The 26647-nt window shown below is 45.6% G+C and overlaps 1 protein-coding gene across 2 annotated transcripts in view; it reads left to right on the top strand.

Moving 5' to 3' along the window:
- Window positions 1-26647, top strand: part of SFXN1 (sideroflexin 1) — a 36580-nt gene that overhangs the window by 3046 nt on the left and 6887 nt on the right. For both annotated transcript variants that reach the window (XM_080803708.1, XM_080803709.1), the window contains exons 2-8: window positions 9415-9589; window positions 14969-15139; window positions 16037-16135; window positions 17481-17556; window positions 18136-18221; window positions 19335-19462; window positions 21370-21419. In XM_080803708.1, the coding sequence (XP_080659834.1) occupies window positions 9426-9589; window positions 14969-15139; window positions 16037-16135; window positions 17481-17556; window positions 18136-18221; window positions 19335-19462; window positions 21370-21419 (774 nt within the window). In that variant the 5' untranslated portion in view covers window positions 9415-9425. The remainder of the gene's footprint in view (window positions 1-9414; window positions 9590-14968; window positions 15140-16036; window positions 16136-17480; window positions 17557-18135; window positions 18222-19334; window positions 19463-21369; window positions 21420-26647) is intronic.

The raw sequence follows: 26647 nt of genomic DNA, 5'->3' as shown, positions 1-26647 counted from the left end.
ACATAATGGGTGCTCAGTCCTGTCCCCCAGACAGTGACTTTGGCGGGCTGTTTTGCACCTGCCCAGCCCTAAGTAAGCAGACCAGGGCGACCCGGCTTTCTTACCTCTTTCAAGCCTCTTTTAGAGTTGTGTTAGTCACCAGCAAGTTTCCAGTTTAATAATGTAATTTCCATTATTAATTTTTAGCCAGGTTTAAAGGTCTTTGTTAGTAAGTCCCTGATGAAAAACACATTCTCTGCTAACTTGTTACCTGCAGAATTTTGGAAGAAAAATTTTTTGCCAATTTAAGCATTTTCGTGGCATGTTGCTGAAGGTCGGAAAATAGTTTATCTTGGAGAAAAGTGATTTTTGTTAGACATTTCTCATCATCTTCTTCAGGTAGCCAAGCTCCAGTCCTTTGCTCCCACAACCCCATCACCACCACCCCCACCAGCAGAGACTGCATGTATGGGCAGGACTTCAGCCAGTGAGGACAGAGCTCCTACTCCTGGGAGACTGGCTTGTTAGACATGTGCCCTGCCTTTGTTTAGCATTTGACAGTTAATAAAGGTTTAAAAGCCGTCTGGTACACCTCAGCTTACTAATCCTACCAACTCTGTGAGCCGACTCTTTCCTCCATCTTGTAGATAAAAATACTGAGGCTCAGAGATGGGAAGTGACTCACCCGGTGACATGGCTCAAAAGGAAGTGACAGATCAGGACTCCAGTCCACACTGTGCTTGGTCCAGTCCAGTTCTGATTCCAAAGGTTGTCGGGGTAAGGTGCTCAGAGGACCAGGCCACAGGGCAGGGAGTGAGCCTCAGCAGGAATCTGCCAGAAAGAACAGGCCAAGCCACCAGCCAGGAAGTCATCTAAACGTCCACGCTAGTCCTGCAAGAGGCTCAGGGTCTTCCCTCAACCGGTCGGGCATTGGGTCATTTTTTGTGTATTATTTTTATGTTCTTTCCAGCATAATTTTCCCAAATTTACCTAATCAGAGGATACCGCCGGTGTACTTCTTAAAAATCTAACTCCTAAGCCTCACCACAGCTCTACTGAATCAGACTCTCCAGGGAAATACTTCCCTGGCCACAACTGCTTCCCCAGCGAGCCGGGTTCTGGAGCCAGACAACTTGGGTTCACACACTAGCGCCTTTCCTCACTCGAGCAAGTTCACTACCCACCCCTGGAAACTGAACTGTTGTGAGGGTTGGATGAGATGATAATACAAGGAAAGCTCTCGTATGGTTATTAAATTAGTGGTTATTATGAAGTAGTATCCTGATTTTGATGATAAAGATCCAGAAACTTGGAGCAGTGGGCTCATGTGTGCGAGGCCACGGCATCATCGCTGGAGCTGGGATGTGAGCTCGGGTCTGCTGTCTCCACAGACACAGTCGCCTGACCAGTACACACTGCTTCCCGCCTTCCCTCCGCCCAGGGATCCCCAGTTATAGTCCAGCTTGGAGCCAGGAACACAAGCTCAGCTCACCAGCTCGTTCAGTGAACTTATCTGGAAACGAAACGGATCACCATTGCCTTGCTGGTGCAGACTTGACCAGCCATGAGGCGTATGTGCAGTGGGAGGTGGGCCTGGGCCTAGGAACGAGCAGGTGGTCTTCACCCTTGCAGAGCTGTGTGCTGACGGTGTGACATCTAACCTACCAGGGAGGCAGAAATGCCCTCCCAGAACTGTTCATGAAGATTGTGATGTAGTTTAAATAATGCCTTGGGGAATGATGGAGTTCATTAACATTGCCAGCTGGCCTATAATAGGTCATGCCTTATAAGTGGAAGGTATTTGTCATGGCACTCATTTGGGCTTTAAAAGTTTATAAACTTGGAGTACATGGTGGTGCAGTTGGTTGAGAGGCCAACTCATGGTTTCAACTCAGGTCATGATCTCCGGCTCACGAGATTTGCCCCAAGTTCAGCTCTGCACTCAGCGTGGAGTCGCTTGGGAGTATCTCTCCCTTTGCCCCTCCCCCCACACGCCTGCTATGTCTCTCTCTCTCTCTCTAAAAATAAATCTTTAAAAAAAAAAAAAAAGATTTTATTTACTTATTTGAAAGAGAGAGAGAGCGAACAAGCAGAGGGGAGCAGCGGGGAGAGGGAGATGCTGCTCAGCAGGGAGCCTGACACAGGGCTCAATCCCAGGACCCCGGGATCATGACCAGAGCTGAGAGCAGTTGCTCAACCAACTGAACCATCCAAATGCCCCTAAAAATAAAACCTTAAAAAAAAGAAAATAGCTTATAAACTCTGTGACTTGGCTATTAACGGATTTCAGAGCAGGCTTACTCCGTTGAAATAATGGTTATTTTGAAAAGTGTATAGATTTGGATACAGGAGTCATTCAGCAAGATTAGTGATCTGGTAACTCAGTTGAAGCCTTCATCAGCAGAGTTAAGTGATGGCCATACCCAGTAAGCTCTATGTGTGAAGCATGTCTCCAAGTTTTTCTGGGGAAATTTAGGTTGCATTCATTAAAATGTTTTTTTTTTTTTCAACTTATGGTTTACTGTGTGTGGGGTCTTGACAAACCCAGGATCAAGTCAGTGCTGGGTACAAGAGATGCCCTCAGTGAATGAATGAATGAATATAAAGACCTGGAGAAATTTATTTTAATGAGGCTCCCTGAGACTATATTTCTGTAAAACCTTAGCCAGGAGATTGAATTTTAAGTTATTTTCCTCCTAAGAGATTATTTCTGTCCCCTTTCTGGGGTCAATTAGTGAATCAACATATATAATATGTAAAATAATCTCTTTAGAAATGACTCATTTAAATGCAGTCTAATCCTCTAATGGTTAATGGTCCCAGATAACCACATCCTGAGTTCATTGTAAGTGATTTTGTCTTTAAGTGATAAAGTCTTGACTGTCTTCTGATAGCTAAGTGATGTCAGTCAACCACAGAAAACTTTTTAAAAGCTCCCTGTTTTTTTTTCTCCTACAAAGAATATTTTAATACCTTTAAAATACAATTTTTTCTTTAAAATTACTCATGGAAAAGATTCTTACGTCCGAATTAACAGCTCAGCTGGTGAAACTTCAGGAGGCTCCTTACAGCCGTGTAAGCCATACAAGGAGGTCCCCTTTAGCAGCCATCTCCCCGTCAGGTCTCTGTTCTGGACTCTTAACAGGCTCTGTCTCCCTCAGCTCCCCTATTCCACCCGTTCGGGTCGTGAAAGCTGAATCTGTTGAACGTCAGACATGTGCCAAGATGATGTGGTGTAAACCATCACATTTGGCTGTTGACCGTCTGCAGTTATCAAACCCGCTGGTAACTGGCTCGTAAGTTCCTGCTGGGCAAGTTCTTCACTGAGTGCCCCGCCCCCCCTCCCGGTGGCTGTGACATTCCGCCCCCCCTGTCTCTCTCTTTGTGGCCTCTCCGAATTCCTGAAGACCATTCCGCAGTTGCACACAAAGGTCGAAGCCTCAGGTAGACACACAAAGGGAGCAGCCTCCCCACTGGTGTCTTCTGATTCTCGATGTGGCATCTTTCACTTGCTTCTGCTGTGATAAAGCCAGTCAACTCACACATTCTTGAGCACGTTCCTTGGTGTCCTGTGCAGTCTGTCCCTTTAAGGTATGGCGTTTTTCCTTACCCAGGCTACTGCTGCAATCCAAAGGTATATATGTTCTTCTCTGAGACTTTTTGTTTGTTTGTTTGGGGAGGGGGGAGAAGAGACCATGAGCGACGGGAGGGGCAGAGGGAGTGGGAGGGAGAGAATCTTAAGCAGACTCCACACCCAGCACAGAGCCCAACACAGGGGCTCCATCTCACCACCCTGAGATCATGACATGAGCCGAAATTAACCGACTGAGCCACCCAGGCACCCCTCTCTGAAACCTTCTTTTGAGCCATACTGGTTCTTGCTCATTCCTGCTGTCCCCGATATCATCATAAAGTTGTACAACATAATGACTTCATCCAGTGTTCTCTGCAGAAATTCCTAGTTGCTGAGTACCTGTTATAAAGCTGCCAGAACCATGTGCTCAGCTGTGTTTGAGAACAACTCCCCACGAAGGTGTCTGATCTTTGACCAGGTTCACCCTGGGTAGGGAGGGCGAAGGAGCAAAGCCCAGGAACCTTGAACCTCCAAATGGCTGTGCCCGGCTGAACCAGACTGCCAGGAAACCACACTGGTTCCTTTCTATCCCACTCCAGGGGACTTGGCTTCCTCCCCACAGAGGTGCCCGAGGTGGCTTTGGCATCCCCCACCCTCTGACCCAAACAGCTGCCCTCAGTGTGCGGGGACCAGTGCTGCCCACCAGCCAGTGGGCGCCCAGGAAACGGTGGTTTGACCAAGCAGTGACACCCTTGGCCCAGCCAGTGGATGGAAAGGGGGCATGTTCAAGGGACCCCCTGCCATGTGGTGGCAAAGTCCCAATGCAGACACATTTCCCCTGGAGGTGGTTGCAGCATCAGAGGCCCAGGTACAAAATGCAGCACTTCTGGGGTGCTGATGAGAGGGGTCCCCAGCAGCACCTCAGTGCCCCCTCCCCCAGCACCCTGACTCAATGCACCAAGAGCTATTGCTTGGCCCTCAGAGTGCCCAGGCCTGGGGCAGGGGAGCCAGGGGGTAAACGACTGCCCCAGAGCCATGGGGGGACCACTCCTGGCCCCACAGTTTAATGTGGAATAGGACACAGATTTTTTTTTTAACTTTATTAATTTATTTGACAGAGATCACAAGTAGGCAGAGAGGCAGAGAGAGAGGAAGGAAAGCAGGCTCCTTGCCAAGCAGAGAGCCTGATGCGGGGCTCGATCCCAGGACCCGGGGATCATGACCTGAGCTGAGAGCAAAGGCCTTAACTCACTGAGCCACCCAGGCGCCCCAGGACACAGATCTTTAAAAGGAAAAAAAAATGAAAAGACGACTCTTGATTACAGAAACTGGTTGATTTATTTAGAGTTGAGAAAGTGAATTGTGCTTGAAGGTTCATGCATGAAAAGGTTTGTCTAATTGAAACATGGGAGTTGCAGTTAATAATTAAAATTTTATGTGAGTTGAGATCAGCTGTCCTTGTAAGAATGTTAATATGGAATCCCCTAATTAGGCTTTTTTATGTTTTTTGCAATTCGTAGGGGCAGAGACAGTTTATCGAGGCTAGCTGGTATTCTTATGCCAGTATATAGTGCTATGTGAAATCCTTTCTAAGTAGGGAAAATAGTGCTGTATTAGTTTCCTATTGCTGCTATAACAAATAACCACAAAGTTAGTGGTTGTAAAATAGCACATCATCTTACAGTTCTGGAGGCCGGAAGTCAAAAATGAGTCTGCGTGACTTCTGGAGGCTCTTTGCCTTTTCCAGCTTCGAGAGTCTGCCCACATTCCTTGGCTTACCGCCCTACATCACCCCAATCTCTGCTCGTCTCACTGCTGTTCCTCCGACTCTGCCTCTCTTGCCCTCCTCTTTCTCTGGCTAGGGCTCTTGTGATCACATCAGGCCCACCTGAATAAGCCAAGCTAGTTCCCCAGTCTCAAGATCTGTAACTTAATAACACCAGCAAAGTCCCTTTACCACAGAAGGTAACATAGTCACAGTGTGTGGGGCTAGGATGCGCACATCTTGGGGAAGGGGCATACAAGGCCCATTGCTACATGCTTTTAATGTTGGGGTTTGGGTGGGCGTGGCCTGGAGTCCAAAGTTCAGCCTCCTTCCTCTCTTGCTGGGTAGGTAAGGGTTCCTTGGGAACAAGATCTCGGATTCTGACCTTCCTCTGCCATGAAATGTGGATAGTGTTCATAGGGCCCACTGTCGTTGAGAGCTGAGATGGAATGTTCTGCCACAGGCACGTAGTAATGGCTTGTACTCTCAGACAAACATCTAGCCCAGTTCCTCGCCTGTAACACAAACTCCAGACATGCTGAAGTCCCTTTCCCCACCTCTCCCCCTTTTTTTTTGCCTGTTAAAGAAAGACCCCGTGAGACCTTCACAGCCCTCTTGCTCACGTGCTCCCGAGTCACCCCAGGCTCCGTGTCGTGCAGAACTTCACGGCATCAGTAGGAATGCTTGCCTTTAGAGGAAAAAGGAGGGCCTCAAAGAGACCGGTTCTGTGCAGGCACTAATTGGTACACTTGGAGGGGAACATAGCTAACAGAGAGTGGTAGAGGAGAAGGAGGGAGCGGGCACACCCGTGCCCAGTAGTGCAGTCCTGCTCTGGACCCGCGGTTCTTCTAATGCCACTGGCACCACTCACGCAACCTGGGCAGGTAATCTCCCCCTCCCTGCACCCCTCCTCCCGGGCCTCCGTTTTCTCATCTGTATGGTACAGATAAAAACCGTGGGTCTTTTTAAAGATCCTATCCAGCTCTTGTGCAATTAGGATGTTTTGATTTTATAAAGTAACCAGGTTTTAAACCCAGATGACGTTTGTGGCAACTTGACCTAAATGTTGCTTTCTATTTCAGAAATTGGAGATGGTTTGTTATGGTTTGTTAGATGATGTATGTTAGGCATAAAGGACAAATAGTAATGGGGAGGGTTGTACTTGCAGGGGAGAAAGAGTACCTATCCTTCGGTTTTATGAGAGCCGTCTGTATCAGATGTCCTCCAGGGAACGCGGCGATGGCTCAGGGCTGAGGGACGGCATAGGCAGCAACGAGAAACGCCGGGAAGGAAGCCGCCCCAGCTGCATGTATGGCCACAGCCTGGTGCCCAGACTGTTGGAGGGCCGGGCCAGAGCGCCAGCACAGTCCCACGCCCGGCCTCACGCTGGGCCTGCGGAATCCGAATCTCAAGGCGGGAGATAGTAACTATCTTTGCAGGGATGAACAGTTACCCAGGGAGGACGTTTGATGTGTGTGTGCAGTCTCTCCCTGCTTGCTGCCCTCATGGCTCAGAATTCTTAGAACTTGCAAAGACGACCATCTCTGCAGTGTCCCCCGCCCGTAGACTGGCCCCTCAGGGTTGTATGCTCCTCTCCTCATCATCCCACCAGAGGGTGTCGCCACCTACCAAGGTGTTCTTCCTTTGGGCCAGTTGGACTAGGGGAGACAGTCTTGCAGGACACCATGCTCTCCTTGCTTTTTCTCCCGCTGGTCACTCGTTGTCAGCCTCCTTTGCTGTAACCCCACCCGCTGAATCCCCTCCATGCCTGGGGGGCACTGAGGCATCTCAGCAAGGCGCCGGGTCTCTGCAGACACCTCTGAAAACTGCTGCTGCTCTCCTGGATGTGAACTGGAGTTTTTGTTTTGCTTTATTGCATGTTTTATAAATAACACATGTGATATATTAATACAAAGTTTAGACATTTCTCATACGATGGCACAGCTCTCTGAAGTCCATTATATTTCTTGCATCCCTGGGCTTCCTGCCCATGATGGGGATGTGTCCTAATTTGAGATTTAGATGTTTCTGTCACCACAGCTCAGTCAGCCAGAGCCCAACGGGAACAAACCTGTAGGCCGACAGAGTCACGCTCACTGCCTTCCTACTTCGAGAGAGACCAGACACCAGAGGAACGGAGTGTGTCTCACCAACAAGGGAGGAGCTAGAGCTTTTGGAGCATCTTGGAGAGCGGTGGACTTTCAGCGACGTTTAGTGAAGTCCTATTCTGATTGGCTCAGACCAGGGCTGGGTGTTAAGGTCTAGGCTGACGTGGCCCCACCGCCCTATTTCCTTGGAAAATACAAAGTTAAGAGAAATGTGGAATGCCACGTCCAGAAACTCCCTCATCTGAGACTCCACACCTACGCAGGAAATCCAGACTCCTTTTCATTGTCCAGTGTCGGATGTTTCATTCTTTCTGTTTCCATTTCAAGTAGCAAAGTTCCTAACAGTGTGGGATTATAGAAGAAACGATGTCTCGGTGAGATCAGAAAGCCGTAGTCATTCAAAGAAGGGCAGTGTTAGGACACTTCATAGCTGTGACCTTGGGAGAAGTACGACTACCCAGTAACCTTGCACCTGACTTTGTGCTTATTGTTCCAGCTGGCTTTGCAAGTAGCAGGGCCGATTTTTACTTTCTCAATCTCACTCACCAGCTGTCTCACGGGCACTGGATTCCTCCCACCTGTTGTCTTTACATGCTCGATTTTGACCCAGTGGGCTAGGAGACGTATTAGTTTGAGATTTTGATGAAGTATAAATGACCAAAGTGCTTAGCATCTGCACGTGGCATCATAAGGTGCCTAAGAACTTGAGAAGCGCTAAAAAATAACTTAGTGGAAAATGACCTGGAAAAGACAGCTGCTATTTGAACTGATGTTAGAAACGCAGGGAAGGGAAGCAGCAATAACAAAAGAAAAGCAGTGGTGTGAAGCCTTCATAGGGATTCGGTCCTTCAGTCTCCTTAATGTCACACCGAGAGATCTGGTCTGAGGAGATCACCAGCTTTGAGGGAAAAGATCATAGACAAGGATACATTATTTATCATGGTGAAAAACTAAAAATAATTTATACATTAAAGTTGTTGTTATATACCTAAAATGAATATTTAGTGCCATGGGAAATGATCATGAACATGAAGTAAGCGCCAAAAAAAAAAAAAATCAGGAAATTAAAATACAGAGTATGATATCAACTTTATTTTTTTATTTAGATGCTATGTATAAAAAATGTCTGCAAGGAATCACCAAAACATAAAGGACGGTTATCTCAGTGTGGCTAACTTATCAAAGATTCTGTTTCTTTATTCTATATTTTCTACAATAAACATATTATTCAGAGCATTACAATAAACATGCATTACAATAATACAGTGCAGTTCTAAAAATAAGTGTGTATCACTCAGAGAAAGAAATTAGTTACTTTTGGGAAAATAGTGATGGTTCCTACCTGTAAAATAGGCATTATATGAGGGAGATGATAGGCTACAGTGTTACTTGTATTCATGGGCTTGTCCGAATGTGTTTTTCCCACCTTCTCCCTGTTAGATTGAGGGACATAACTTTGCATTTTTGATTGGTGGTTTATATGCTGAACAGGCCGACTGAATCTGAGTCTTTTTCTAATTGTAGAATTTTTAGCATGTAACCCTTTTTGCATAATTAGTCACTTCTACCAGTAGAAGTAACAAATTTAGTAGAGCAGAATGGAGTAGTAGCTTGGCATTGGTTGTTATGCCCAGAAAAGGGATTTCAAACTTTAAACCCTGTTACTACTGATGTTATTTTTAACTTTTTCTATTTCTACTTTTTCTAGAGTATTTCTAGGCTCCCAAAAGTTAAAGAATGATTAAATACTATGTATCTATCAGGAGAAGTATGTGGGAAATTATTGAAATTTGGTTACAATCCATTGGGATATATGGACAAAGGAAGCTGTGGATTTAGATTGTCTTTCTGCCACTTATAGCAAAGTTATTTTTTATAAAGAGGAATGTACATAAGTCTTTATCTGGAAATTAATGTGACTATAGAGTTTCTAAAATGGGTAGCAACACTGTTAAGTCTTAAGTAGATTTGTCTTTTTGACCCTCTAGAGTCCAGGACGATGTCTGGAGAACTTCCACCGAACATTAACATCAAGGAACCTCGATGGGATCAAAGCACCTTTGTTGGACGAGCCAATCATTTCTTCACTGTAACAGATCCCAGGAATATTCTGTTAACCAACGAACAACTAGAGAATGCAAGAAAAATAGTGCATGATTACAGGTAACCTTCATGACTATGCTTTTTTGATTAATACGGTAATAGGTCATCATGTTAGCCTGTTGTCTTTTAAATCTTCACTTAGTGATTTTACAACTTTTCTTTTTTTTTTTTTTTGCAATGGAATCATCTTTACCACCCCCCAAAAAAGAGGAAATAGGAAGACATGTTTTGTCCCCGGAGGCTGAGCCTTAGTGCAGATATCCAGGGTTCACAGTGACCTGAAAATAAGACAGCCATCCCTCCAACTCCTAGGTACCGATCTGTGAGGTCCCCTTTCCCAGCACTCTGCCTCCTACTCTCTAGTACATCCCTGTATCCATAGCCCACCCCTTCCGCGTGCATCCTTCTGTCCCCAGATGGAGATAGCACCATGCAGAAAGCAGGTGGTCAGAATTAGAGTAGGTTGGTTGCTTCTGAAATTAAGCCTCAGTGAACGAACCTTGCCGGGAGGGACTCAGATGCAAAGATGCTGTAGCGGGTTTGTAGGTTTGAGCTGCGGTTCATGGATTCAAAGAGCCAGTCATGACGTCAGAGAAGAGCGGTGCTCTAACAAGGCAGCAGTCACAACTGTCTCCATAAAAGACCACATGAGAAATATGGTAGGCTTTGTGGGCCACAGAGAGTTTCTGCCCCATAGTTTTCTCAGTTTTTTATTTTTGTTTTGGGCGTTTTTTTAAATTTTATATTTTTAAAAATACAATCTTTTAAAAAATTAAAAGCCACTCTTAGCAGGTGAGGCAGACAGGCCACAGACAGCAATTTACAGACGCCTGCTCTAGGGTGAGTCAGCCAGAAGCTGAGATCTGGAGCAGCGGGCGCTACGCCACCCAGACGTGCTGTGAGCGGCACCCACAAGTGGGTGTTTGATGGTCACGTGGGTGGTCAGGGAAGGAAGCAGGGCGGTCTGCAGAGTTCGTCATCAGACACTGAGGCTGGCCAGATCTTAGTCCGTACCAGTGCATCAAGAGAAAAGAGCCGAGCGGCAGAACATCTTGGAACCTTATGCCAAAGTACCCAACAACGGACAGAGGAAGAGCATAAGCACACGTCAGGAATTCGGGAAAGGAGGTGTTCTGTGAATCTGGAACAAAAGCCATAAAGCAGAGAGGTGCAGAAGAAAAGACAGAGGAGTTGAAAAGAAGACGTAAAAGCATTGCAAAGAAGCTAACACTGTGAGAGCAAAACAGGGGCAGTGGGAGGCACTGCTGGCTCCGTGAAAAAGGAGCAAGAAAGACGTGGAGAGTAAACCCGAGACACTCCTCCAGTGGGGGAGAGCAGAGGTTGGCATGCTTTCCCCGTAGAGGGCCAGGGGGCGCTGTTCTCAGTTTTGCAGGCCATATATTCTCTCGTGCATATCCTTGTTGTTTTTGCTTGTTTTTACAACCCCCTAAAAGTGTAAAAACCATTCTTAGCACACAAGCCATTCAGAAACAGGCCATGGGCTATATAGTTTGTCAGTTCCCGATAATAGATGGGAAGGTGGAAGGAGATTAGGGGTTTCCAAGAAAGGGGGGAAAGCCTCCAGAGGAGCCTGCTTTTGGGGAGATGAAAATATTCCATACCATGACCCTGGAGGTGGCTACACCACTCTACCTTTTCCAGAACTTACCAAGTCATGCACTTAAAATGGGTGACTTTTACTGCATTTAAATTATACCTCGGTAAAGCCGATTTAATTTTTTGAAAAAGGAGATGCTTCCCAATTCATTTGCAAAACACTGATACTATAAATGACAGAAGTACACTGAAAGAGTACAGTGGCCCATCTTGCAAATTAATAATGTAAAAATCCAAAATAAAATATGAGCACATCAAATCCAGCCTTTCATGAAAGTATGAACAAGTAGGATTTATTTCAGGAATAAAAAGTTGATTCATTTTAGGACATCTGTCAGTGTAATTTCTCACCTTGAAGCAAGAAAGTCACGTCTTGATAGATGCCTGAAAGAAGGTTAAATGATCCATGTGTTTCTCAGAAAATAATTGATCAGCTAGGAATAATGTACTGTATTTCTTTAATATGGTAAAGAATACACACCCACATTAGCAGCCAGCGTCACACCAAATAATGGAAGAGTAGAGCTGAACGTCCCAGACAGTTCTGCAGGAAAGCAGTGCTGTGGAATATTTCCCCCCAACACCAGAGAGGGAGAGAAAGAAAGAAAGAAAGGCAGAAAGACAGAGAAAGATAGAAAGGAAGGGAGGGAGGGAGGAAAGGAGGGGAAGGAGGAAGGAAAGGAGAGAAAGTGGCTTCCATAGTCAAATTTGGAAAAGTTTACAGCCCATTCTCTTTTTTTTCTTAAGATTTTATTTTTACATAATCTCCACAGCCAACATGGGGCTCAAACTTAAAACTCTGAGATCAAGAGTTGCGTGCCTCACTGACTGAACCAGCCAGGCACCCCTATATCTCATTCTTAAGGATGTCACACCCCAATGACTTCAAAAAATTCCAAGAAGTATTAGAATAAATAAAGCCATTAGTCTGTTTTCCCAAACTTGAACATGGGCCTTTTTTCTTTCCCGTAACACCTTATAACACTCCCCTAAAAATCTTGCTCTACGAGGCAGTCCCTTTAAAGTCGGGAGCAAGTCAGGGATACCTTTATCTTTATTATATAACATTGTTCTGGGAGCTCTAACCAATTCAGAAAGACCTAAAAAAGAGGTAAGAGGGGGGCCTGACTGATTTATCAGTGGTGCATGGGATCCTGAATTTGAGCTGCATGTTGAGTGTAGACATTGCTTAAATAAATAAACTTAAAAAAAAAAAAACAAAGACAGACTAAAGAAGATGTACAAATCTTGAAAGCATGAGCCGATTCTTTCTTTGTCTCTTTTTTGGCAAATGATGGTTTTCTCACCAATTAACTAAAAAAACCCAATGGAACAAATAAGAGAATACAACAAGTAGGCTACACAAAAAGTCAACAGTTTCCTGTATATCAGCAGTAATCAATTAGACAATATTATGTTAATACCATCCATAAGACCAAAAATATACATATACCTATATATAAAATATCTGGGAATACATTTGCCCAGAAGTGTGAAGCAGTTCCAGAACAAGTTGGGGGTGGTCATTAAAAGAAGCTTTTGGTAACTGGAGAAACAGGCAGTAAGTCTGGATGGAAAGTTCTCTCCAAATTCTCTCCAAATCAGTACAGTTTCAGTCCAAATACAATTGTGCTCACCTATAAAATTGAGAGAATAATTCCAAGCATTGTCCGAAAAAAGAATGAGCATAACTTAGGTTAGCTTTTTTTTTTTTTAATTTTATTTATTTATTTGACAGAGAGAGAGCGAGCACAAGCAAGCAGAGTAGCAGGCAGAGGGAGAGGGAGAAGCAGGCTCCCTGCTGAGTAAGGAGCCTGACAAGGGCTCATTCCCAGGACCCTGAGATCATGACCTGAGCCAAAGGCAGTTGCTTAACCAACTGAGCCACCCAGATGCCCCAAGAATGAGCATAACTTAGGCACTTTTGAAAGGAGAGACTGCTGTTCTACTAGGCATAGAATATATTGTCAGTGGGAAGGTAGGCATGGGCCCCATGGGGTAAAGATAGTGGGAACTCTATAGAAAGCCCCAACACCAAGCCCAGCATTCACAGGATCTCAACTGATGATGACTATAGCATTTCAATCTGGGTGTTAGGGTGGCAGAGCAGCCAATGGTAAAGTCAAGTTAAGCAAGTTCAACATTTTCATATCTTAAAATAAATTCCAAATAAATTAAAAACCTCAGTGACAATTTTTAAAAAATGAAACAAAAAACCCTGTTACGAAAGTACAAGACGTAGAGGTGAATATTTGTATAACCCTGAAGCAGGTCAGCCCTTTCTAGGCAAAGACTGCGTTTGTTCCTGCCTGACTACATCAAGATAAAAATGTTCAGGGGAGCAGATAACACAGCTAACAAGATTGGCCTACAGCGGGTCAAGTTGGGTCAAGTTTACAGGAGAGCCGAGAGCCTCTTTAGCAGTGAGGGTGCTGCCCCCGCCCCCCAGGATCAACAGACATACTCAAGTAAAGAAGAAGGACAAAAAAGTATTCACCGCCTCAAAATTTTACATAACTTTGGGCTCAGCATTTGTTTCTGATTAATCTTAGATGCAGAGGAGAGATTTATTAAGGAGATTGACTTCCTCATCCTTTACAAATGGAAAAGATTAGAAGCAATTAAAGTGCCCCGCAGTAGGGATTGGGATAATCCACTATTAGAATCCTGTGGCGGAAGACTGGAGCATTTAAAAGGACGATGTGTTAGTTTTCTAATGCGGCTGTAACCAATTACCACCGACAGAGTGGCTTCAGACAGCGGAAATTTATTCTGTTGCAGTTCTGGAGGCTAAAGTCGGAAACCACGGTGTTGGGAGAGTCACTGCCCTCTGAAGGCTCTACAGGAGAATCTCTCCTCCCCTCTTCCAGCTTCTGGTGGCCCGAGGGATGCCTTGATGTCCCTTGATTTGGAGCCACATTATTCCAATCTCTGCCTCCGAAATCACAGGACCTTCTTTGTCTGCATGTGGCTGGCATTCAAGGGCACTGGTCATCGGATTTACCGCCCTCCCTTATCAGCATGACCTCATTTTAACTATTACATCCACAAAGACCCTGGTTCCAAATAAGGTCACATTCTGAGGTTCTGGGTGAATATGAATTTGGGGGGACACTATTCAACCCAGTACAGGTGATAGAGAAGAAGCTCTAAAGATACAGAAAAGCGTTTACAAAATACTATTCATTTTAAAAAGGTGGTCCTAAAGCAACAGGTATGGTGTTCATAGAGATCCTGAGGGCGCATAGACAGATCTGCAAGACCGTGGCTGTGTCTTCACAAAACAGTATCAGTGGACATGAGTAATCAAGGGCTTCAGTGTTTTAATTGCACTAATGAATGTCTGTATTTTCTAAGTTTTTAGCAATGAATGTGTGTTTCTTTGATAACAGGATAAAACAATGAGCCCTTCTAATCTAGGGTTTCAGACTGTAGGTATAAAAATTAATTGATGTTCTTGATTGCCACAGCTTTTTTCTAATTGGTTGAAAATATTATAGAATTTGCAAAGTTCAAAATACATTTTTAAATATGTCATTTAAAACAAGGATATTTCAGAGTTGAATACTTTAAGATACAAAATAAGTTTTTGTTTTTAAAAATTACAGACCATTTGAGATACATGGGTTTGAAATGTTCATTGTGTTTACTTTCCTTTGTGTTACTAAAATTTCACCACAGGCACAGTTGTTTTAGGTAAGGGTAAACTTAGAAACTTTCTAGCGACATGTCTCTAGAGCACTGGTGAGCTATTGGAAATGAACAAGTTTTTTTATTCTTCTTATTATTTTCTGTCCTTCTTGTTACTTCTTGTTTCCCTAGGCAAGGAATTATTCCTCCAGGTCTTACAGAAAATGAATTATGGAGAGCCAAGTACATCTATGATTCAGCTTTTCATCCTGACACGGGTGAAAAGATGATTTTGATAGGAAGAATGTCAGCTCAGGTTCCAATGAACATGACCATCACAGGTTGTATGATGACATTTTATAGGTAAGTTATGGAAATGTAACAACCGTTCACTTTATACTCAGAAGCTAAAGTACATTTTTGTATGTAAATAGTTTTATTGAAATAAATGTCATTCCACGCTGAGTTCCATTTTGTGTAAATGTCATAGCTTGAGGGGGTGGCCTTAACTTTTCCCGGTGCTAAATAAATAGTATTCTCTCTCTCATTCAAAAGGAGACTGAATTTTTTCCCTAACTGTTTTTTTTTTTTTTTTAAGATTTTATTTATTCACTCGACAGACAGAGATCACAAGTAGGAGAGAGGCAGGCAGAGAGAGCAGGCCCCCAGCTGAGCAGAGAGCCCGTCGCGGGGCCTGATCCCAGGACCCCGGGATCACGACCCGAGCCGAAGGCAGAGGCCCTAATCCACCGAGCCACCCAGGCGCCCCTTTTTTCCCTAACTCTTAACACCTGAGAGAAAATGAGATGGATAGCCGTAGCCATAGCCGTAGCCGTACATAGTCAAAGCCGTAGCCGTAGACGAAGACATTCAGGCTCTCACGTGCTGTGAGGAGGGAGCAGGGCTCCTTCACCTACAAACAGCTGGCTTTTCTCCCCAAGAGAAGGGGCGTTGAGTGTCTGCTGTATGCCAGGCTGTCTGCAGATTTAAGATCAGGTTTAAGGAGGATGACTTGATCCTTACTGTAGCCCATTGAGCTTGGGGTTACCCAGAGCCAAAGAAGGAGGCTGAGAATCAGAGGGCGCCCGTCTGCCCCACCACTCAGGTCCAAAGCCTTCGACGCAGGACGCACGGTCTCTGACCTAGCATTCTCCTTCTGCAGTCCATCTCCTCTGTGGTTACTGGTGTTCACATTTTCTGTTCCGCCCAGCGGCTAGGTCACAGGCGATGGCCGGTGTGTGATGGATCGCTCTGTTTTAGGACCACGCCGGCGGTGCTGTTCTGGCAGTGGATCAACCAGTCCTTCAACGCCGTGGTCAATTACACCAACAGAAGTGGAGACGCTCCCCTCACTGTAAAGTAAGACCCTGAGACTTAATCGTTCTCCGTACTACCCCAGTGTGCATCGGGGTCAGTGGTGTGTAGACTGTTGGTATTGTTCAGAATATCATGGGGCATATTTTCCAGTAGGCTTTCTCCTCCTGCCTCCCCATCAGGATGACCGTCTTGTCCAGCCTGCCTTCTCAGACATCATTCGTGCTGTTAGGGATGCTGGTGGGCACACCCTCAGGCAGGACACAGGGCGGGCAGTCGAGGGCCAGCCTGTGGCGGGTGATAGGCTGTACCCCCGTCTACCCCGAGCCTGTGGCCAGATAACACCATCGAAAGTAGCGGCGTCCAGAGTGTGATCTCTGCAGAAACCAAGGGGACTTTTATTTAGGATTTGTCTTTAAATAAGCCATCTATAGAGCCAAACAGAAGGTAATAGGTTTAAAATGTTGCCTCCTGTAAAAAAAAAAAAAAAAAAAAAAAAAGTTTTAAGCAGGCTTAAGAGATTAGCGAGCCAAAACTTTTAGCTCAACTTGGAGAGCACTTCAGAGTGTTTTCTTTTGTGTCACTTTAGTTGGCTTCTGACAGTCCATAGCCTTCTCTTGTCACCATATGGAACAAAGTCTGTGGAAATCTGTCACCAACAGTGTTTAGCACACCTTCATTTCTTCCAACCTTTTGAATTAACACTTATTTATTTATTTGTAATAATTTATTTATCTTTTGAGAGAGAGCACACCAGCGGTGGGGGGAGAGACAGGGAGAGGGATACAGAACCTTAAGCAGACTCCACGCCCAGCACAGAACCCAATGCGGGCCTCGATCTCACGACCCTGAGATCACGACCTGAGCTAAAACCCAGAGTCAGATGCTTAACTGACTGAGCCACCCAGGTTCCCCTAAAACTGTATTTAAAATAAGAGAAAACAGCTGTGCTTAACTGCCTGTTGCAGATGGGACTTATAGGATTTCAATACAGTGAGTTACAGTTTTAAGAACAGCAGTGTGGCAGTTTTATGCCAGTATGTGTGTTTATATTTTGAGAAGTACTTTTAATTTAGGCAGATACGCTGTCCGCACTTCGGCCAAGATGCCGTTCCCTGCACACTCGCAGCCCCTCAGTGCCCCCCAGTACGAACTCCCTACATCCGGGGCTGAAGGTGCTGGTCGGCTTGTCCACATGAAAGGCCACTCTTCCGGGGGCTGCTTGCTTCTGGTCTGCGTTTGTCTGTTTGTAGAGTGATAATGAGGATTGTTTGTGGGCTCTTCTTTCTAAATCGTGCCCTTTCACATTGTCCCCTCGTTTTCTCAGAAAGTGTTGAACCCGAGTTTCCTGACGTGCACTCATTTTTCATGCCCTATCCTTTCTTTGCAGTGAGTTGGGAACAGCTTACGTTTCCGCGACAACTGGTGCTGTGGCAACAGCTCTAGGACTTAATGCATTAACCAAGGTACTCGGATTTTTATTACCCCAGTAAGGCTTCTTCTTCCTTTGTTCTTACGCGACTGCCGCCAGGTCTCTCCATTATTTCTCAAAATAGTTCAAGTCCTGGGACTTTCTTGTTACCATCATTATCTTTGCCTGCCTATCTCAGTGGGGTCTCAGAAGGGCTGTCACCAGCCACCTCTGCCAAGCCCCTGGTCCATCCCTGGCACTGCGTCTTACGTGCCCAGTGCCCCCCAACCCTAACTGCCCACTAGAGGCTGTGTGCTGAGGAGTGTGCCCGCACCCACACCTCTGGAAAGGTGGAGATGCCAGCGCCTGAACTCATGACCCCGTGACTCCAAAGCCCCCCGGTCCATCAACCAGGCTGATCCGGCAAATGTCTGGGAAGCAGGCCTTGTCCCAGTGCATCCGTGCTGGGAATACACAAACACCCCCAGGAAACGAGTTTTGAAAGTACTCCTGGCCTGAGTTGCCACACAAATAAGACTGTGTTTTTAGCAAGCTTTCAAGGAGAAGTAAGTATTTGCATTCAGTCACACGGGCAAAGTAAGATAATGCGTTTGGGATTTTTTTTTTTCCGCAGCATGTCTCACCACTCATAGGACGTTTTGTTCCCTTTGCTGCCGTGGCTGCTGCTAATTGCATTAATATCCCATTAATGAGGCAAAGGTAAGATTCATATGCAGTCTTAGAAAGGACTGGTGCTTGACAGTACAGTCTGGTAATAATTCGTTTTGTTGAAACTTTTAACAATTCGTTTTAATATTTATGGATGGAATTACATGGGACCTCAGGTTTGTTTCCAAGTAATCTGTCGTGGACACAAGGATGGCTCCGTTAATGAAACAAGCTTAGCCATGAGTTGCTAATTACTGAAGTAGGCTAATGAGTATGTGGGGGGTTAGAATACTCTCTCTACTTCTGTGTAATAAAAAGTTTAAAACACATATTTCAAACTAACATTTGGTTGTTTTAGAGCTAGGCAAAGAAGGCGCATGCACAGAAAGTCTGTTCTCTAAAATAGGCTGCCCCCCCACCCCAGAACTGTCTTAATGGGTTTAAAATAATATTAATCTGTATTTTTGGAAGTATTTTATAGAACTGGCAGAAATTAAAAGGGAAGAAAGAACAAGAAAAAGCATTTTGGAGTGGATAATGAAGAACAGGGTAAAATAGGAGCTAAAATTTTAGTGCTAGTGGCCGAAGTTAACTATCCAGCGGTGCCGTAGACTAGTGATTCCCATGTCAGTGTGGTGAGTCTACTCACTAATGCCGTGCTTTATAATTGTCTCTCATTTGGAAAGCTGCTGAGATTTGCATGTGAGCATAGAAATTAGCCTTACCTTTAAGTTAGCATGTTCACCCTTTGAATTACATTGTTATTAAAAATGCAACACTTTTTTCCCATGGAGTTTACTAATGTTGTTTTACTTTTCTTTTTTTAAGATTTTATTTACTTATTTATATGAGAGAAAGCAAGAATGACAGTGAGCAGGGGGAGGGGCAAAGGGAGAGGGTCCTGGGATCGAGTCCTGCGTTCAGCCCCATGCTCAGCAGGGAGTCTGCTTCTTTCTCTCCCTCTGCCCCTCCCCACTGCTCGTTCTCTCTTTCTCTCATAGAAATAAAATCTTTAAAAAATAAAAATAGACCTGTTCGTGCCAAAAATGACACTCAGGTGGGCATTTGGATTCAGTGTGGACTTGATGTTCCGTAGCACAGCGCCGTTTCCAGCTATCTCACAAGGGCCTCTGTGAACTTCTTTGCCTGCGTTTTGCTCGGCAGGGAGCTCAAAGTTGGCATTCCCGTCACAGATGAGAATGGGAACCGCTTGGGTGAGTCAGCCAACGCTGCAAAACAAGCCATCACGCAAGTCGTCATCTCCAGGATTCTAATGGCAGCCCCGGGCATGGGTTAGTAGCTCTTTGTCCACGGGCCCTGGCTGTAGCCTGCGGGGAGGGAAGCCACGGCACAGCATGGGCACGGGAGTGGTGTGATCCTGAGGCTTTAGGGGTGTGACATCCATGCTGTGTGCAGCGTGAAGGGGGCCAGCCGTTACGGTCAGAGCCTGGCGAGGAGGCTGGCCCGCTACGGCAGGCCAGTGACGGGGCTGGTTTGGACCAGGGCAGGGACAGTACGGGCGATGAGAACTTGAAGGCAAAGATTTTGATTTTCGTGTACCTTGAAAAGAAACTTCTAAAAGTTCCTGAATCAGAATAATTTCTACTGGAGATTTACTTGTATCAGTGAGAAACCCTTGGAATACAAACCAAGTCGGGTCGGTTGGTGTATGCCAAGTTTACAAGATCACAAGATGTATGCCAAACTTCTGCCCAGTTTTGTCCTTAGGGCTGGGAGTTGACATGACCCACAGCCAAAATCCGCATCGTATGTGGCTCCTCTGAGACCCTTTCGCCCACTCCTGGGACTTCCTGGAGCCACCCTCAGACCAAGGCCAAGAGAAGATTCTCAGACTCACTCAGGAAACAGAGGGCCTGGGAAGTCTAGTGCTCGTTACAGAAAAAAAAAAAAAAAAGAAAGAAAAAGAAATTAATGGGATTAATTTCATCATCTCATCTGAATGCAAAAAGCACTTGGCTATTAACCAAGCTGTCAAAAGAAGCACTCTTAATCAGTTGTTGTCAGCTTGTCCTGCTAGTATCTTTTGTTGTCTCTAAGTGCCTTTTGTCATTGTGAGTCTCATCAGCCCACGAGTAGGATAGGTAACCAAAGTTGAAGGGCCTGAAGGAAAACTTTGGGGAACATTATAATGGCATCAGTTATAATCCCAGATCATTCGGGTTATCTGATGTAGCCACTGTTAAATGATTGAATGAAGGAACCCCTTGGCATCCTCAGGAGACAGTGGTGCTCGCTGCAGGGGGTGTGTGCGCTGTGGGAACTGCAGTCGTGAAACAGACCAGGGTCCCCAGAGTCTGGGACCAGCACACGGTCACTAACCCGCGAGGGGCTGCTGCGTCTGTCCCAGCACGCCAGCAGTGTCCAGATTTCCTTGTCTCCCGCCATCAGGCTTGCAACTCCAACCTCTCTGTCCTGCATTTGCTTTTGGTTTGCATTTTGTTCTTGCTCATTTTGAAAAACGAGGTTCCCCTTTGGAGCTCAGCCAGCCCAACAGATCTATTTCTAGTGGCTTGGTTATTTTAAACATTAATGAGTCCCCAGAGAAGAAATACAACCTTTCTGTCCCAGTGGAAGCTATAGAGGTAATTGCCATATGGAAGTGGTTGATGTGACAGTTTAGTCTGGTAGAAATTGTACTATAATTTATAATAATAAATGTCAATAATAAGTAATAATGTACTACCACTACCCAAGGTGTTACATGCATTATTGTCTCCAACGATCACATCCAGTTTGATAGAATTCTCCCCATGTTATTGATGAGGAAAACAGAACACTGAGGCCCAGAGAAGTTAGATGACTTTTCTTCCTCAAGGCAGGAATCTTTTTCTTAAGGCAGAATCTTTATACTGGACTCCATGTGGGAGGGATGCCTGGGGGAGGTTGCATTTGTTTAATTAGCACAGAAGGGGAAAATTCCTGAGGTTTGTACTGTTTCAAGGTAAATGTAAAGTTCTCTTCAAGATTATAAAATTTTCTGGCTGGTAAAGAGCATTATTACATTGTTTTAAATTTTTTTAAATGCTAAAACATTCTATAGAATTACTGCAGATAATTTCGCTCTGCCAGTATGAAAATAGCCTAAAAGTGACATAAACCTTTTTGTAAAATGGTTGAAAAAGGCATGAGCTGAAAATAAATATTAAAGAAAGATTGAAATGGATGTCTTTCCTTGCAGCCATCCCTCCATTTATCATGAACACTTTGGAGAAGAAAGCCTTCCTAAAGGTAAGCCCCAGTTCTAGTCTCTGTCTCATTCCTTCCGATTCCTTTTCAGACTTCAAACAATACAGAATATTTCCTACCCAGTGCATAAAGAATTTGAAGGCCACTGGCACTTGGGCACTTGTGTAAATAAAAAGATGTTTCCAAGAACATTTCACTTCTGATCTCAGATCTTTGAAAAAGCTTTCATAACTGAAGGTGGCTACCCACTCCTCTTGAGAGGCAGTACTCAGTTACGGCTTATCTCGGTCATCCCTCGGATGCCCAGCCAGGTGATCATGAAGAGACACTGTGAATTTGGGATGACGTGTATGTAAGTCACTACACATACTACCAGAAATGAAAAAAGAGTTTGGAGCAGTAGCTTTATAGGACCCTGAATATAGTGCCCAGTGTATTTTCCTTTGGTGATCATATCTAGTAAGTAATTCATTAATCTGTCAGCCACCTCCCTTCGGGGTCTGAAAATATTACAGGATGACACTGTGAGCAAGGACTCTCAATGGTTCCCCGCTGCTTTTTTATCTTCCCGGTTTAAAGCAGTAGTGTTCGTGCTTCACCCTCATTTTCCCTTTCTTTCACAAGTGGGATACGGTAGAACAGGGTGACTCACTTGGCTCATGCGGTTTGGAAAGTGGCCTTGGTAGATCTGCCAAGAAAAAGGGGCCCGGTTCCTCACTGGAGGAGCAGGTGTGTTGGGGGGGAAGACCACAGCTCTCCTGGGGTGAATTGTTTTGGCTCTGGGAAACAGAACCGTAACATCGGGGGGATGATATATAAAGCTTTAAACGAGGACATAGTTCACAAGCCAAACACTTCCTGAATGACGTCGTTGATTAGGAGTATGTTCACTGACCCGTATACCTCCCGGGCGCCGCAGAAGGAAAGCTACGGTCAACACTAAGTAAGCATTTCATAAACGCTTTCAGTATAGGGGCGTTCTTAGAGAAGTAAGCCCAAAAGTCTGCTGTGAGGAAACAGTAATGTTGAGTGCCTCCTTTGACCCACGTGGCCAGGTTGTCACCTGTCAGTGCCCCAACCCCACGTTAGGGACAGGGGACCCTCTCTCCAGCACCTTTCCTTCTATTCTTGTTTGCGTGCTTTGAGCACATGGAAGAAGTTTCTGTTCCATGAGTATCCTCCTCTAGCAATGTTACACGTCGGTATGAATTGTGCAGTGTGTTGTCATGGCTCTGTAGCGACGGGACTGTCCCAAAGAACAAAACAGTTACATACATGGAAGCAGGGAAGCTGTTGGTACAGACCAAAATGTCTTTGTGGACTCATCTGGCATTGTACCTACTTCACTGAGCTCTTCTTCTGAGAATTAATGATGAAGTTTTGCCCATATCTCCTTCTGGTGCAAAGCTCAGAAAAGGATGAACCCTTAAAAGCTGCTAATGGATTAGTTTATGTACTAGAACAGCGACTATATCCTGATACTACCAAATTACATGCACATTTGGAATTCATCAGCTTTGACATCTCCGTGATTTTCAAATAATCTGAAAAAAATTAGTGCTCCTTTCTCTATCCATCCCTGCTTTACTTATGGGAAGTAATCTGGGCTTTGAAAGAAGAAACCTATCAAATTAATTGAAGTGGAGTTTGCAGCATCCCTCCAGGACACTAGTAGTGAGTGGCTCCTCCAGGACACCCATAACTGTGCAGACATTGACTTGATGCCCTGGCGTTCTTCTCTCCTGGCTCTTGATCGGGGAAGGCTTTAGGATTAGGATTATAGTCGTTCAGCCAGGGCATGTGTGGACCCAGGCAACTTTTCAGACTCACCTGGTTGTTAGCGCCTGAGGTAGTGACATGCCACCTTGAGGAGCAGTGGAGCATCGAAATAACTCTAACCCCCACACCCGACCGAATGCAAGCAAGACTCGGGGTTTTAAAGCCAGACCAGATGTCTAGGTCAGTTACAAGTCTTGGAAATTGTCCTCCGATGTGAGTTTGATGTAAAAGTGACAGCTCTTGCAAGAGAGGAGTAATAAGTGTGGCTCGTTGTCCAGTAGCGCAGCGAGGTTAAGATTGTCCTGAATCTACAGGCAGCCGTGAAAGCAGGTGGGAGGCTACTCTCAGTGGCAGCACCCGCACTGCTGAGGCCGACCTGATCTGCCTGACCTGCCTCTCTCACGCCGCCCACCGCCTCTAGCAGAAGGGTCTGCGCAGCCTGCCTCCAGAGTAGAGTCTCCGAGCCTCGCCCCTGCACCTGCCGGCGGTGCTTTCTTCTGCAGTTTGGCTCCCGCCTGCAGGCGTTGGGCACACTCTGCCAGGAACCTGTGTCCGGATCATGGCTGGGGATTCCAGAAATGCTGGGAGAAAGTCTGCATTTGAAGCTCCAGCAATGCTGAGAAGTTAGGGCACTGGGGAAAACAGGACACGAGGTTGGTACACTCTTCTCCAAGTGCAGGCGTGCCTTGGCGCTCCCGGGTTCTCAGCATTATTGGAAAAGTTGCCAGAGTGTCTCTGATCTCTGAGTGACAAACACCGGACAGAGACCCAGCTGGGCATCTCACATCATTGTCTTGCTCTGATGTCTGGAAATTGATGCAGATACAGCCTAATGGCATTTTCTGTGTGAAGGAGCCAGCAAACGCACAAGCAGTTAGCTCCCCATTGCCACTGTGCTATGGGCTTTCTCACATTAATAAATGAGTGTATACTTTGTTTTCCTCCCTCTCTTCAGTGTGCACCTTTTAGCTTTGCTTGATACCGTATTCGCCCCTAATAACTTGGAGTTGTGCCACCTCGCCTGTCCTTCACAAAGCAGCCCTCTCTCTGCCCCACTCTCCAGTGCTGAAGGGCCCCACCGGGAGCTGGGAGAGGCCACCGGCCTCAGAACCACCGTGGCAAGGTCTGGAACGGTGGTCAGAGTAGCTGACGCTCAGTCCCAGCGTCCCACTGGCTACAGGGGGTCCGGTTGTGGCTGTCCTGCCCCAGACCTCCGAGGAGGACATTGCTTTGGGAAGGGAATGGCGGAATGTTGTTGAGCTGTTCATACACACGTACCACTCCCCAAGGGCAGCGTGGCCTTACCCTGAAATACTGCATTTTGCCCATGTAGGGAGTCCCAGAGGACTTAACTGAGAGTCTGGCTCTTGCTAAAATATAGGCCAGGGTGGCTTGTCTTACTGTCCCTGCATTTCCACCTCCAGAGCACTTGCCCGTGCCTCGGGAGAGGCCGGCTTCACCGTGCCCCTTCTACAGAGGGTGCAGAGGCCACTTGTCCCACGGCTCATTACGTCCACGTGGGCAGTGTCTGCCTCCCTTTGTGCCCTGACTGTTCCCAGAGCCCCGGCGGCTGCGCGTGCCCCTCTGCAGGGAGGTGCTTAACCGGGCTTCTACCTCGCCATGGCGAAACCTACCTGCAAACATGAAACAAGTGGCACATTCTTGGCATTTTTAGCAGTGAGCTTGGGGAGCAGTCAGTGTGACTCATCCCTCTCCCTACACTGTACCTTTTCCCAAGTGGAGCGCTGGAAAAAAGCATCCGCAGCGGACAGGAGACTCACAGAAATCTTTGTGGTAAACCAGAAAGCTCACTGCCAACACCCCGGCCCTTCGAAGAACCGCGTTCTTGAAGAATAACTCCTGTGATCCCTTTGCCTTGAGGCGCTTTCACTGGGAGTAAGTCCAGTTAATGTGGTTTGGGTCAGATTGTGGTTCCTCATTCCTTAAGTTCTACTCCTTCCATATCTCCTTTAATAAAAGGTGGCTGCTCTGTCTACTCCGGAGATTTTCAGGACTTTCTGTTAGTTAAATGTGGGTGTAGCATTTATTTATCCACTCACTCATTTATTTACTCGGTTACGCTTTGCTGAGTGCCCGTTACATGCCACACAACATGCGAGGAGCTGAGTCATAGAAACAGGGCTAGAGTTCTGCTCGTGGGGACCGTACAGCTCAGGGACGGGAAGAGGCGCACGGCAGGGGTTCTGATCCTTGCTGGTTACAGCACAGGGAATAGAGGAGGTGACTCCCTCAACGACAGGCGGTGGCAGAGACTAGAAGAGGATGGCTCAAGGCTCCATGCTTTGCCGCAGCTAACAGAGAGGACACAGCATGGCTTCTTGGGAGACTTGTGGACGCCGGGGTGCCTGGCATTGGGGCCCTGTATAGGGGGTTGACCGTACCATATATAAAAATTAATTCCCCATGGTTCATATACTCCAAACGTAAAAATCAACAACTGTAAAACTTCTAGCAAAAAATATAATAGGCCACACCTTTGAGATCGAGAGTTTGGCCAAGTTTTCTTAGACAAAACAGCAAAGGCAGTTCATAAGAGAAAAAGTGATAAATTGGGCTTCATCAGAAGGGTAACATTCTGTTGTGTGAAAACTGTAAGAGATGAAAAGAGAAATAGACTGGGAGAAAATCTATACAAAGATTGTATCTGGTCAAGGATTTCTATCCAGAAGATATAAGTCACTCGGTACTTGTTTAAGAAAACAACCCAGTTTTAAAAATGGGTAGCAGGTTTGAATGGATGTTTCACCAAATACGTATCTATATCAAATAAGCACATGAAAGACACTCAGTATCTTTATTTACTGGGGAAATCCACATTCAAACTACATGAGCTGTGACCGAACACCTACAGGAATGGCTAAAATCAAAAGGACTGACCACAGCATGTGTTGGTGAGGACGTGGAGGAACTAGAACTCCCATATCCTGCTGGTGAGAATGAAGAATGGTACAGCCACTTTGGAAAACTGTTTGGTAGTTTCTTAAAAAGCAAAATAGATGCTTCAGCCATTTCACTCCTAGCTGTTTACCTAGGAGAAATGAAAGCCTGTGTCCATAAAAGATGAATGCTTCACAACAGCTTTATTTGCAATAGCCCCCAAACCAGCAACAACCCAGATGTTTGTCAGCAGGAGAATAGATGATCAGATTGTGCCTTTTCCATACAGTGGAACTCCTCACTCAGCGAGGAAGGGTGACGAACTAGTGATCCATGCAGCCTCCCAAATGAATCCCAAAATGATTTCCTAAAAGAATAGATATACTTAAAATGCTAGAGAATATAAACATATGTAGTGGCAAAAAGGAGATCAGAGGTTGTCAGGGAATGGGGTGCAGGGTTTAGGAAAGAGAAAGGAACTGCCAAGGGCACAAGGAACAGGGAGAGCATTAGGGGTGACGGATACATTCACGACTTTGATCGTGGCAGTGGCTTCACAGCTGAGTACATGTATAAAAACTTAGGTGGTACAC

Source organism: Martes martes, assembly GCF_963455335.1.
Source record: "Martes martes genome assembly, chromosome: 5".
Classification (NCBI taxonomy): Eukaryota; Metazoa; Chordata; class Mammalia; order Carnivora; family Mustelidae; genus Martes; species Martes martes.
This window is presented reverse-complemented; position numbering and strand designations above follow the sequence as displayed.